The sequence below is a fragment of the Thamnophis sirtalis genome, unplaced genomic scaffold (assembly GCF_051295495.1).
Source record: "Thamnophis sirtalis isolate CommonGarterSnake01/CBP01778 unplaced genomic scaffold, rThaSir2_p1.2 scaffold_12, whole genome shotgun sequence".
NCBI lineage: Eukaryota > Metazoa > Chordata > Lepidosauria > Squamata > Natricidae > Thamnophis > Thamnophis sirtalis.
The window spans coordinates 47,572,655-47,587,444 of NW_028261392.1; the positions used below are offsets into that span (position 1 = coordinate 47,572,655).

At 44.0% G+C, this 14,790-nt stretch overlaps 1 protein-coding gene across 2 annotated transcripts in view; it reads right to left on the reverse strand.

Annotated features, from left to right (window-relative positions):
* ACE2 (angiotensin converting enzyme 2) overlaps window positions 1-14,790 on the reverse strand; it is a 38,935-nt gene that overhangs the window by 22,536 nt on the left and 1,609 nt on the right. For both annotated transcript variants that reach the window (XM_087726247.1, XM_087726248.1), the window contains exons 2-6: window positions 13,570-13,719; window positions 13,145-13,238; window positions 3,646-3,789; window positions 2,070-2,182; window positions 54-162 (exon numbers count right to left, since the gene is read on the reverse strand). In XM_087726247.1, coding sequence (XP_087582373.1) covers window positions 54-162; window positions 2,070-2,182; window positions 3,646-3,789; window positions 13,145-13,238; window positions 13,570-13,719 — 610 coding nt within the window. The remainder of the gene's footprint in view (window positions 1-53; window positions 163-2,069; window positions 2,183-3,645; window positions 3,790-13,144; window positions 13,239-13,569; window positions 13,720-14,790) is intronic.

Consider the following 14,790-nt stretch of genomic DNA (forward strand, 5'->3'; position numbering starts at 1 on the left):
AAGTGCCTTGGTCCATTCAATAAATGTAGCTATTAAAATGGTTTTTTTCATACCAAGTAAATGAGCAGGAATAGCTCCTTCTGGGTTAATGAATTCTGGCCCATAGTGTTTGTACAGATGGCGCCGTACATAAGCATGTAGATGCTTATACAAAGGCATTATCTGAAAAAGAACAACAGAGAGAAAGGCATTTAATTAAGGGAAAATCATGATTGTTTTATTAATAGCTTGTCTTCAGAAGTTGTGGGTGCTTCATCATTGGAAGCTTTCAAGAACACACTAAACAGTCATCAGTCAGAAATGGTAAAGTGTATCCTGTTTGAGCAGGGGCTTGGACTAGATAAGCAGTCACCAACTGGTGATCCATGGACCACTGGTGGTCCATGAGAAAATTTTGGTGGCTGCAGAAATAATATTTGCATTTTTTATATTGCACTATTTATATTGCACTATTTATATGGTCCTCAAACTGCGGCCCCTGGGTCGTATACATGCAATGAATGTTTTGTGTTACTGCAGAGAGTCTCCCCCTTCGAGGTCTTTTTGAGCGGGTTGGAGGGGGAGAAATTCTGACTTGGGGTCTGCTTCAACCTTCTGGTGTGAGGCTTTGGGAGGGAGGGAATTGCCGCTGGTGGCGAAAAGCCGGAGAGCCTTGTTCCAGTGGGACTGCATCATGGCCTGGAACTGGCTGACCATCTTAGCCCTCTGAGCCTCCAGGCACTGGTAACTGGCCTTGTACTTCCACAGGTCTTCCCTCTGTGTGGAAAGCCTATATTCGTAGTCCTCAGTGAGGTGCTTCTGCTGAGTCTCCTTCTTGGTCAGATCCAATTTGAACTGAGCCAGCTGTTTTGCCAACTCTTTCTCATGGTGGCTGCAACAACTGCTTCCTGTTGGGAGTCTAAGGAACCGGCAGGCAGGCAAGGAGTTGGTGGGAGGGGAGGGGCGAGTAAAGGCTGGCAAGATGCCCCTTGACGTGAGTGACATTGAATTGGCTGTGCCCACCCAGTCACATGACAACCTAGTCACGCTCACCTAGCTGGTCATTAGGCAGCTTATATTAGTGGTTCACGGAATTTAAAATTATGAATTTAGTGGTCCCTGAGGTCCGAAAGGTTGGTAACCCTTGGACTAGATCAGTGTTTTTCAACCTTTTTTGTGCAAAGGCACACTTTTTTCATGAAAAAAATCACGAGGCACACCACCATTAGAAAATGTTTAAAAAAATTAACTCTGTGCCTATATTGACTATATATAAAGTGTTTTTCCCACGGCACACCTTACACTATGTCACGGCACACTAGTGTGCGACGGCACAGTGGTTGAAAAACACTGGACTAGATGACTTACAAGCTCCCTTCCAATTCTGTTATTCTATTCTATTCTATTCTGCTCTGCTCTGCTCTAAAGTAATTCTTCCATTCTGGTAATCTTTAAAAAATATTTTGCTCCTAAATAAATAAAGAGTTTCTTATTAGGAAATATGGTGACTGGATCACAATCTTTCAGTACATGAACTCGACCCTCTTTGAACTAAATTATGCTAGTATTGTTACTCCTATCGGTATCACCAGTTACAAATTCTATTATACTGTTCATAAAACTATGAGAAATATATATTAAAAAAAACAACCTCTAGTATATCTACAATCTACAAAGATGGTGATAATGGATTTTCCCCCTCAATGGTGAACCCAATGTTAAAATGTCATTTCATGGTAGTCTACGTCTGTCAAGTTGCCTCATTTTCTTATGCCAGTGCATCAGATGTTCTGTTGCTGGCTGGTAAGATGTTATGCAGGATGATTCAATCAAAACCCAATAAATCTAAAATCTAATGTATTATGGACATTGTAAATAAGGACTGCACCAATAGCCAATTGTTACCATTGTGACAATCACAGCAAATTTTATGCTGGTAGGCTGTTTTCAGAGCTCAAGCACTGGTTAATTTATTTATCAATTATTTATTTATTCATCAACTGCAATGCCCATATGAGAAATTGTGTGTATTGCCATAAAATGGTTTTGTCTTTGTGCAGTAAAGCAAAATATTTGAAGCTAAATCTTACTTGCTGAAGTGTGTTTTCCACATCAGTAATCAGCTGTGCACGTTGGTATTGATATTCCTTTGGAAGATCTACTTCATAATTTGCTCTCCAATAATCACCATAGTCAGCATAGCCTGGAAAATCAATGTCTGTCACTCATCATGACATTAAAATATATTTCACAGATTCTTGAGCATTTTTAAGTTAATATTAGCCATGCTAAAATCTTCTGAAGAATAATAGTAATTGGCTTTTGTAGAAACTGTAGCCACACATCTGGAAGGGAAAGGCGAATGTCATAACAAATAATTTACTTTAATTTGGATGCTCCTAAAATCCTCCAGCCACTATGGCCAATGCTGACAATTCTAGGAGTTTAAATCCACACAACTGGAATGCATCCAGGTTGGGCAGATTGAATAGTGATTATTTTACCATCTCATTTTGTAATACTATGGGTAGGGGAGAACAAATATATAGAATCAAGCCTTATTACAACTAATAATTCATAGTTAATGTTATACATCAGATTGACGAATTAAAGAGTAATGGTGGATGGTTAATACCATTATCTTAAATTTCATCATGTACAAATTAAACAAGCTAAAAAAAGAAGAAAGGGAATATTCTGAATCATTGGGATGTTGAATAGACTGCAACTTCTAAAGACAGTTTCAGTAAATTGAATGGCAAACTATCAATTTGTCAGAATAATGAAATGTATAAAACTCTATTCTTTATGTACTTGCATGTAACTTCACCATGCAAATACAAAAATAATATTTACACAAGAGGGACCTAAAGGCCCTGGGAATAGACATTATCAGCTGGGAAAACTTGACCTCTGACCATTCAGCTTGGAGGCTAAAGATGCAGCATGGCATTCTCCAATTCAAAGAGACACTTATTCGGCAGTCTGAGGCAAAGAGACAGTCCTGGAACTAGCAAAATCTGGGGGATGGGCAAGGGACAGAATGTATCTGCCCTCAGTGTGGAAGGGATTGTCATTCACGAACTGGACTTTTTAGCCACACCGAATGCTGCATTAGGACCTCTTTCCAGAGAATGATACCATAGTCTTTTGAGACTGAAGGATGTCAATGAGGACACTCCACACTAGTTATAGTGCTAATGTCACTTTTCAATTTTTTGAAGATTTTTATTAAATTATAAGCTATATAAAAGTCAGCTATGAATTATTAGTGCAAGCAATAATTCCTTTTTCTCCTTTCTCTATTAACATCATAAGGTGGATTGTAAGATATTCATTGACCAATTTCCCCCAAACTGGGTACACTTATGTTGATTATTAAGGCAGAGATTATGCCACTTCAATGAATTAATATTACCAAATCCTTCTCCATCATAACATTGACTGTGGGCAATGAGGGTTGAGGTACAAAACAAATTGAGGGTGCTGGTTTTAAGAAAATTCATAATATTCCACTTTAGCAGCATTTTGCCCAATCAGCCATGTATATTAAAGAAGTAATGCTCATGAAAAAATACCTTTATAAAATAGAAAAGACTCAAAAATAATCATCTTCAAGAGGAGAAAAATATATTCATGCTGGTAATCTTTGGTATTGTAACTTACCCCTCAGTCTTGCGTATTTATTTTTCAATTCAACATAACTTTCGTATAAAGGCCTCATCTTCTTGCCAACATCAGCTCTCCAGCCTTCCCAGGCCCACAACCTCTCTGAGTAACTCCAGTTGTTTTCCATTATGTCATCCAAACCTGTCACCATAAAATCAGGTTAATTCCCATTATTTATTTGTTTGTTTGTTTCCTCATTAACAGCACCAGTCTTATGCTTTGGTGTATGGGTGTCAAACTCGCTGCTTCATGTTACCATCACATGATATTTCACTATGTTTTCCCCCTTTGCGGAACTGGGGTGGGTGTAGCCTGTGCGTGACGCATCCAGTCTGCAGGCTGCCAGTTTGACACCCCTGCTTTGGGGTGATATCCAGAAAAGTGAAACAAACCAGAAATAATACAAAAAATCAATTAGAAATACAAAATAGATGTACACAAATAGAGGCACATCTGTGTGTCAATCATTTGTAGCTAAAAGCTCATTAAAAGGGAAGATTTTCCCAATTTTTCTGAATACAAGAAGGGAAGGTGCCATTTGACCTACTAGGGCACCATATTTCATAAAACAGGGGCTACTACAGAAAATTCCTACTATCTGACTCTTATGAAGTTTGGATGGAGAAGGGATTCTTAACAGGTCTGCCTGAGAGATCTGAATCAACTGCGCAGGGTTTGGCCAACTTCTTTAGTCCATGCAAGCTCAAAAGAATATTAGATCATTTTATAGATCATCTTACCTTGCACATTCTGTGGACTCTATTCAATTGACATCTAATTCATCATTATCTCTCTCTCTCTCTCTCTCTCTTTCTCTCTCTCACACACACACACACCATATCTCCAGATGCTGTATTTTGCCTATTTTTCCCCATTACTGACCAGATAACACTAAACAGAGCTACTAGTCACTTCCATATCATATCTCATCTGCTCTGAAGTCAAGACCAGATCCAGTGCATGCTCATCCATGTAACTTGGGGCTGTAATCACTTCATGGTTATGAATTTACAAGGTGCACTAAACTCTCCCCTGGGACATGGAGATTGAAATCACTTAAGATTTTGGGTACTCCTATTCCAGCCTGAGATGCACCCAAGATCTCCTGGTGAGCCTCTACTGGATAGCTAAGAAGGAACAACCTGAATTTATTTATACAGTCCAGTTCTCTCAACCCCCCCCCCCCCGTTCTGTCCCAAGTCTCTACGATATACGCAGACTTGGCTGTCTGCCACAACTAAGGAGGAGATAAGCAACCCCTTGGCTGGGAGCCCAGAAAGCTATCGCTATGAAGCAAGGCTTGAACTCACGAAATTCTCCCAATCTTTCTCTACGGCTCAGTAAATTTACTGGATCAGTAAATTGTTATTTCCTGCAAAATTTCCCTCCCGTCACCCCACCTATAAGCTCTCTGGGAGGGGCCAATCAGTAGCCACCTGTTCCTATTTCCTTCTGTGACTCTTTTTCCAAAGCTGCTCCCTCCTCCTCGCAGCCCTATGCATACGCATGTCAGGGACAGCCTCGCTCTGCTCTTCCTCAGTGCTCCCTGACTCAGATGCCACCTGGTGGCCAAGAGGCCTCTCTAGTCCCTGCTCTGACTCCAAACACCCCCCAGAGTCTTCCTCAGCCTCCAGGGCAGTCCCATAGTGTTAATCGCTTTCAGATTCCACCAACAGCTCAGCCAGCCACTGCTGGGCCACAACAGCAAGCCAGCCTGGCCTGAACAAAACAAAATAACTTATTGATCACTGTTAATTTTAATTTTAATTTTTTTAAAAAAAATGTATTGCCAATTTTAATTGGGTTTGGGATATTCCATTTAATTTTTTTTAACTTTTGTATTATGTGTTTCTTTTAATTGTTGTACATCGCCCTGAGTCCTTGGGAGAAGGGCGACATATAAAGCTAATAAATCTCAAATCTCTCTCAACACTATCCCTCCCCCAGGTATGATGGTCAGGGTGTGGCCTAGATGGGAATTGATCATGGAAAGCCTGCACCAAAGCAGGTGCGTGCACGGAGATCGCATCCTCCTAGGTAAAATCCTCTGGCCCATAGCCCTTCCATTCAATCAAATATTGGAACCATCCTTTCAGCCATTGGGAATCCCGGATACTGGCAACTTTGTACTCAGGTGGCTCCTCTTCATCATGAGGTTCTGGCTGGGGATGATCTGGTTGGCGAAGAGGACAAACTGGCCATTCAGGAACAAGAAGAGATCAATGAAAGACCAGATGGACTCGCATTGAACATGGCAATGTCAGGCGATAGGCGACCGGATTGATGACTGCTTCAACAGGAAATGGGCCAAGGTAACGGTGGTCTAATTTCTTGACTGGCCGGTTTGATGGAAGGTGTCTAGTGGACAGCCACGCTCGATCCCTCACAGTCACCAAGACCTGTCCGCGACTCTCTTGTAGTCCTCCTTGACTTTATCCAGATATTGTCGCACCACTTGATGGATCGCCTGCAGTTCCAACAGAAAGTCCTTAGCTGCGGGGACCGGTGAGTCGATTCGTGTGAGGGGAAAAAACGAGGATGATACCCTACATTGGTCAAGAAGGGCGTCGTTTGCGTGGATGTGTGCTGTGAGTTATTGAACGCAAACTCTGCCACTGCCAGGTAGTCCACCCAATCATTTTGCTGCTGGTTCACAAAACAGTGCAGGTACTGCTCCAAGATCCTGACCACTTTCTCCGTCCCTCCATCGGTTTCTGGATGGTGCACCAGGACAAGCAGATTTTTACATCCAAGACCTTCATCAGCCCTTTTTAAAACTGGGCTGTAAATTGCGTTCCTCTGTCCAACATGACTCTGTCAGGTAGGCTGTGCAGCCTGAAAACATGTTGGATAAACATGCGGGTGGTGTTGCGGGTTGTCGGTAATCCCCAACACCTGATAAAATGCGCCATGTTCGCAGCATATCTACCACTACGAACACCATGGTAAATCCAGAAGACGGAGGCAAGTCCGTCAAGAAGTCCATAGAAATGGCCCTCCAGGGTCTCTTTGGTGTTGGCAATGGCTGGAGCAGCCCTGGAGGTGCTCCCGTCACTGACTTGACCTGACGACACCATACACAAGACGTGATGTAAGATTGTACATCATGTCATAATCGGGGTCACCAGAAGGTACAGGAGACCAGGTTCAAGGTCCTGAAGAAGCCAAAGTGCCCCGCCGCAGGATTATCATGGTACCTCAAGAGTTCATTGGTGAATGTCCATGGGGAAGCAGGCCCCATCTCTGCCTTCCGTTGTTCCACCCAATCGTCATGCTGCTGTGCTTCCTGTATCTGAGACCATAAGTCCACAGGCTCCTGAACTGCGGAGAAGGACTCTATGGGCAAAACTATCCAGGGTGGAATCTGGTCTTTGGTACAAGAATATTCGGGTTTCTGTGAGAATGCATCTGCCCTTTGGTTGCGCACACTGGGGATGTATGTCACGCAGAAATTGAACCATGCAAAGAAGAGGGACCACTGAATCTGGTGCTGATTCAATTTTTGTGCAGTCTTCAAAAATTCCAAATTTCTATGGTCTGCCAAGACTTCAATTTGATGTCTGGCCCCCTCTAAATGATGCCTCCAGGCCTCAAACACCACCTTAATGACTAGTAACTTCTTCTCCCAAATGGTATAATTGTGCTTGGAAGAATTGAGTTTCCGCGAATAATAAGCACAAGGGAAGAGGGTACCACCGGAGGTGTGAGCCTGAAGTAATACCGCTCCAACAGCGATATCTGATGCATCCGGCTCTACTACAAACAGACAGTGGGGGTCAGGATGCTGTAAGATGGGCTCTTTCATGAAGGCCTGCATCAAGGCCTGGAACGCTTGTTGCTCAGGGGCACTCCAGTGAACAGAACTTTCTTCTGAAGGAACCAAGTAAGGGGCGCAGTCAGGAAAGCAAAGCCGGGGATAAAGGTCTGATAATAGTTGGCAAACCCGAGGAGTCACTGGACATCCTTCACTTGCCAAGAAGGTTGCCAACTACGCAAAGACTCAACCTTGCCCGGCTCCATCACAATGCCTTCAGGAGAGATACGATGCCCCAGGAACTCAATGGTGGACTGCCAAAACTGGCACTTCTCCAGTTTCTCATACAAGCAATTCTCATGGAGCCATTGTAGGACCAAGCGTAGGTGCTGCCAATGACTCTCCCAGGAGGACAAGTAAATTAGAATGTCATCTAGATAAATAACGACAAACTGGTCCAAAAGGTTCCAGAAGATGTCGTTCATAAAATGTTGGAAGACGGCAGGGGCATTGGTCAGCCGAAAAGGCATGAACATATTCTCAAAATGCCCATACCTGGTGCCGAATGCCGTCTTCCATTCATCCCCGGGCCGGATCCGGATGGGGATGAATGGAGATGGAGGGGATGAATGAATTATAAGCTCCAAGCAGATCCAATTTTGTGAAAACTGTAGCCTCTCTGAGCCACTCCAACAATTCAGGAATAAGGGGCAGAGGATATTGATTGCGCACCATGATAGAATTAGGTTTACAGTAGTCACAACATAGTTTCAAATCTCCAGTATTCTTTTTGACGAACAAGACCAGTGCAGACAGTGGCAAAGATGAGGGTCGGATAAAACTCCAAGCTAGGTTTTTGTCCAAAAAGTCCTGCAATGCGGCCAACTCCGGATCTGACATTGAATACAAACGACCCACGGGGAATGGCACCTCCGGAATCAAATCGATGGGGCAATCATATGGGTGGTGCAGTGGCAATTGGTATGCTTGTTGTTCACTGAACAGGCCTGCAAAATCTCCTATGTCAGAAGGCAAGGACACCTCGGGTGGACTCAGCAACTGGCCTGCACAGACTTGACAGATGTGGTCCACACATTGCAAGGCTGGAAAAGTGACAAGGTTCTGGGACCATAGATCTGTGGATTGTGTGCCCGAAGCCAAGCCAAGCCCAAGACCACGGGGGAAATGCAAGCCAGAGGTAATGTAGAACTGGATGGCTTCCTCATGAGCCCCGATGACCAGGTGCAAGGGTTGTATGGCGGCCTTGATAGGCCCAGACAGAAGCACCCGGCTGTCAATGGTCTCCACAAGCTTTGGAGGATCTACCGGACACTGAGGGGCTGCATACTTGGTCGCAAACACCTCATCCATGAAGTTTGTTGTAGCCTCAGAGTTGATCAGAACATGTGCCGGAATCCCCTGCGGACTACTGTACAGGACTATTTGTGATGCCAGGATCAGGTGTTGGGGAGGCCCACAAGTTACTGTCTCTGAGCATGGCTCTGAATTGGTGTGCACCCGACCCAAGGTCTCCCTTAGATCAGGCTTGGGGGCGTTTCCCGACAAAATGTTCTGGGGCTGTGGGGTAGGTCCAGTAACTGACGCCCCTCATATCTTCTTGGGGCAAAAGGCTACCATGTGCTCAGGTTCCCCACAATAAAAACACAACCCCCTGAGTGCCATCGGTTTTTCTCAGTTATCGACAAGCGGGGTTTGGTTGCATATAATTCCATGGGCTCCTCCCGTGGAATTGGAGTCTCAGGCATGGCCAGAACCACGCTGTTCTTCTGGGATGTGCGGCGACTTCCCCGCCTCTGCAACCGAGCATCAATCCGAAGACACTGATGGACCAGTGTGTTGAAATTCGGTGGCCTATCTACATGCACCAGCTCATTCTGCAATTCTTCCGACAACCCAACCTGAAATGTGTCCATGAGGGCTGCCTCATTCCAAGCCAAATCCTGGCTAAGTAGCCTAAACTCGCTGATGTATTCTTGCAAGGAACGCCGGCCCTGCTTCAGAGTTTTCAGACATCGGGTAGCCGTCTCTGTCTTAATGGGGTCCTCATACATTAACCTGAGGTAGTCACAGAACCCCCGGAAGTCATCCAGCAAAGGGCTAGCCTGGACCAGCAGTGGGGTAGCCCAACGAGCTGCGGAGCTGGAGAGATGGCTAATCATAAACCCCATTTTATCTCAATCAGTGGGGAAATCCTCTGCTCACAAGCTGATAAACAGCTGGCATTGTCCCAAAAAAGCCGGAAACATGGCTTGGTTGCCATTGAATTTATCAGGCACTGCAACCAGGCATTTCCTCCGAGGCGGTGGTGGAACAGTGTGAACTTGGAGCTGAGCCACCTGGGCAGCCAGCACAGCTATCTGTTGCATGAGCTGTACATTTTCTGCATTAAGCTGCTCCAATTTTAAATTATATTTAAATCTGTTTTAGAAGGCAGGAAACAAACTGTTCTGTCCCAAGCCTCTACAACAGTGGTCCCCAACCCCCGGTCCGCGGACCGGTGCCGGGCCGTGGAGTACCTGGCACCGGGCCGCGCAGCGGCCGGGGGCCATGATCGCTGCTGCCTCTTCACCCACACCTGAGATCAACCCCGGGACTCGAACCCAAGAGCCGCCTCTCCGGTCCAAACCCCACTCCCACCCCGGCCGCCCGCCCGGCCACCTTGGTAGCCCGTGGAGACGGAGCGCGTTCGGTTCGCCGCTACCTGGGGGTGCTGTCCCCATGACGTCACCGCGGAGTCCTCGCCTCCTTCCCTGGCGAGGCTTTCTCCCCGCCAGCCAATCAGAGCCCAGTCCCCGGGCAAGCGGGGACAAGTTGCTGGCCGGTTGAAGCAGAAGCGGGAGATTGGAGGGGGGGGGGAGAGAGAGAGAGAGCGAGAGAGCGAGCGCTGGGCGGGTGGCAGCGCGTTCCACAGCGGACTAGGCGCGTCGCGGGCTGCCAACCCCCTCCCCCCCACACACACTGCCTCTCTGGCAATTGGCTGCCCAGGAAGGGAGCGGGGAGCTTTCACAGATAGGAACGTGATGGGGTTTGTTTCCTTCCTTCAGATGGGGAGGCGGGGAGAGAGAGAGAGAGAGAGAGAGATGGGCGGGTGGCAGCTGTCTGTGAAACATCTTCCCCTCCCCACCTCCTGGGCAGCCAATTGCCAGAGAGGCACGGTGCGGGTGGTGGGGGTGGTGGGGGTGGAAGGAAATAAAAAGAGAAGTTGCCCTTTCATTTTGCAATCTCTCTCTACGACCTTGTTTCATTCTCTTCCCTTTTGTTTCGTCCTCATTTCTCAATCTCAGCAACTTTAACACTTTTGGACTTCAACTCCCCAAATTGCCCAGCCAGCTAGAATAGATAGATAGATGGTGGATAGGTGATTGATAGATAGAGAGGGATGGATGGATGGATGGATGGATGGATGGATAAATAGATAAATAGATAGATAGATGATAGATAGATAGAGGATATATACACATACACGCATACACACATACATACACAGAGAGAGACAGAGACAGAGACAGACATGGATGGATAGATATCACAGAAGTGAGTACACCCTCTCACATTTTATCAATATTTAAGTATATCTTGCAGCAGTTTAGACATTAATGGCTGGGGGCCATGATCGCTGCAGAACAACGCCCCCCCACCCCTGCGCACGCTCAGCGGGCCACGGTAAAATTATCAAAGGCTGACTGGTCCGCGGCGATAAAAAGGTTGGGGACCACTGCTCTACAATATATACGGACGCAGACTTAGCTGTCTGCCACAACTAAGGAGGGAGATAAGCAACCCCTTGGCTGGGAGCCCAGAAAGCTATCTCTATGAAACAAGGCTTGAACTCATGAAATTCTCCCAATCTTTCTCTACGGCTCAGTAAATTTACTGGATCAGTAAATTGTTGTTTCCTGCAAAATTCCCCTCCCGTTGCCCCAAGCTCTCCGGGAGGGGCCAATCAGTAGCCACTTGTTCCTATTTCCTTCTGTGACTCTTTTTTCCAAAGCTGCTCCCTTCTCCTCACAGCCCTACGCATACACACGTCAGGGACAGCCTCCCTCTGCTCTTCCTCACTGCTCCCTGACTCAGATGCCATCTGATGGCCAACAGGCCTCTCTAGACCCTGCTGTGACTCCAAACACCCCCCAGAGTATTCCTTAGCCTCCAGGGCAGTCCCATAATGTTCATCACTTTCATATTCCACCAACAGCAGTTGGGGGGTGTTGTGGCCCAACAGCGGTTGGCTGAGCTGTTGGCTCAGCCTGCCTCTGTTGGGCCACAACACCCCCCAACTCCCCCCTCTCTTGGAGCAGTGCTTCTCATAATTGCTCGAATCCCAAGAATTACCAGTTACCCACTTCCTAAACTTTGATACTAACACCTGATCCTGTCTCTGAAATCTGAAAGGACAGACCTGAAATTAGTCTAACCAGGTCCCAGTGACTCTTACTAGGTCTGCATATTTGTTCACCAGCATATTATAAATGGATATTGTCTTATTTCATACAAATCTGACAGTTACTACTGGCAACTGAAAAGCAAGGATCTCTGGCAGTTTGGCCACTTGTCACCTGGTTGGAGCCACTGATTTAGAAGTTCCTCTTTGTCCTACAATCATACCCCATCCTCTTTTTCTAATTCTAGTATGAACATTTTTCAGCCTTCCTAACAATCATCCTGAGCATGACTTAAAATGTGGATTGCCATATTAGTATTAGCGGTGGAATCCCAATTGTTCAAATACTTCAGAAAAAAGAGCCTCAAATGATGTTTTTATGCTTGTAACATGTACAATGCTGTGTTCAGATAGATCATTGATGAAATGCACAGTTCCTTTCCCTGCATTTGACCCGACTGAATATATAAGATACAGTTGATAATCTATTCCTGTATGCATGAATTCTAATCAAATAAATAAATTGAGGGAAAGGCCTCTTAGATTCCCTTTATTTTTATATCTTCTCATAAAATTTCTACATTTAATTTGTTTTTCTTGCTACTTCTTATTCTTTCTGCACACTTTGAAAAATGCTGCTTATCTAAATGAGATTAATACAATGGGTATGTAACTGTATATGTATACATATGTGTGTCTGTGCGCTCACACACACACAAATCCAATTGGATTATTTTAGTTTAACATGAAACATAATGCCAATAGTGCCATTAAGAAACAGGGGCTATAATAAACAAAAATATCCAAACAAATTTAGTGTTAAATTCAATTTAACAATTAATGTACAAGCTGAAGATTGTGGAATATTTATTTATTTACTATTATGTGTGCAGCTTTTCATCTGATATGAAAGTTACTTTGTTTATTTATCAATAAAGTAATATAAATACATAAAAAGTCACAATTAAAATTTAACTATAAAGAAGGCACAAGAAACAGGAGAGAATGATATTAACTACAGTAAGGGAGCCATTGCAAAATCGGATTCAGGGATCTGTGGGACTAGGGAGATTACAAAATCTCCCTAGTCCCAGAGATCCATGGACCAGACTACAGTGCCTTGAGGTATGTGTGGAATGTTAAGAGGGACGCAGCTAATTTCACTTCCAGGAGAAGATTCCACATGGCAGACACCACGGCAGAGTAGGCTCATCTCCTGGGACCCACCAGATATAACCCCATGGTTTGACAGACCTGATGAGGTAGGCTGATGTAATCAGAGAGAGACGGTCCCTCAGATAACCTGATAAAAGATACCAGTACTTGTTTATATATCTTACCTGGTTCTAAGGGCAAACAATTAAAAGGATCATCTTGCTTGCACACAGTCCCAGTGCTGTACATGGTACTCATTTTACGTAAAACAGTATCCAGCTGTAATTTAAATGAGAAGAAGCTTTGTTGGAAAGAAGCATAAAACAGTACTTCTTTTATTCAAAACTCAGCAGGGGCAGCAAAGACAGATACAAGATAAGGGCGAACATCTATCTACCAACCCGCACTCCACAGTGTGGTAGATTATAGTCCATAACATTCAAGAAGAAGCTTTCATCCTGCATGGATTAATTTGGGGTGATTCTGCTGCTGCTATCATTTATACTACTATATATGCTTCACGGGAATGAAGGAAGAACAGAAATCATTTGGTACATAACACCTGAGTTTAATTTAGCATAGAAGTGGTCTGTGACATTTGGCAACATACTTGGTCTTTTGTAGATGAATTTGTTGGTACATTCTGGAGCAAATGAAGCTGAAGCCTGATGGTTTCATTAGTAATCTGATTCACATTGTACATGCTAGCATTCTTGGAGGCTTCTTCATAAAACTTGGAGAATATGTTGTCTTTCTCATGCTGAAAAAAAATTATTAGAATTTTGAGTTTTTCTATCAGGCTCATTGAGAACTGAACTGAGGATTCAGAACTCCCCCCCCCCTTTCCTGTCTCTTTTTAATTACATGCAACACATTCAGGATTTGAAAGTTGATGCAAATCTGTTTCATGGCCAGGTTTGCAGAGTAGATTTCTGCCCTGCCAGTTGTATGTCTAGATTTACAATTTAAAAACATTTGCATAAATCTGCTGTTTTTTGAAAATGTACAAGATGTACATTCTTCTTCTCCCCGCCCCTCCAACAAAAACCATATTCAGTCTATGACCAAGTGTCAAGAAGTGGGGCAACATATGAGATGTAACACATGTCACCTAGTTAAGCCTCATAATTCCAATAAAAATAAAACAAAATAGCTAAAATAGGCTGGAAATCTGCTTACTCAAATTTAAATTTTATGATGGATATTACAAAATTCTCAAGATACAAAATTTAAGGCACAAGTTAGCAAAACTCATATTTCCTCATTGGATGAGTATTTCTGAGGTATGAACAGATTTTTTTTCTTTTAGCTAGTCGTTAGAAATTTTTTTATAACATTAGGAAGCATTGCCTACTTTTGTTCCTTCATTTGATACACCTGAACTGGACTGTAACCTGAGAGGTGTTTCGACTTCCGTCTCCCACTTGATCTGTATACTGCCCTCAAAAAGTACTGGCAGAGCACAGCAATAAAATGCTATCAGTAGGAGGGAATCAGAATAGGGCAAAATGGAATATCTTTAAGCTTGTTACACCTATAGAAAGCTATTGGGATTGTTAATATCAATAAAACAGGAATATGAACTTATAAATAAATAGAATCAATTATGGTTTTAGATAGAATAGCTGTAGTTCCAGTGGATTCCTTCCTTCTTCCATGATGTGACCCTCTTTCTACCTAGCATAATTAATTTATGTGAATATTCATGTGAATATTCAAATATCCTAACTAATATTTTCTTAAAATATTTTAGCAAAAGCAAAAACAGTGACCCAAACTGAAGAAAAACAAATGCTTCTCCCACTCTGGTTGCTGTATATCCCAACAGCAC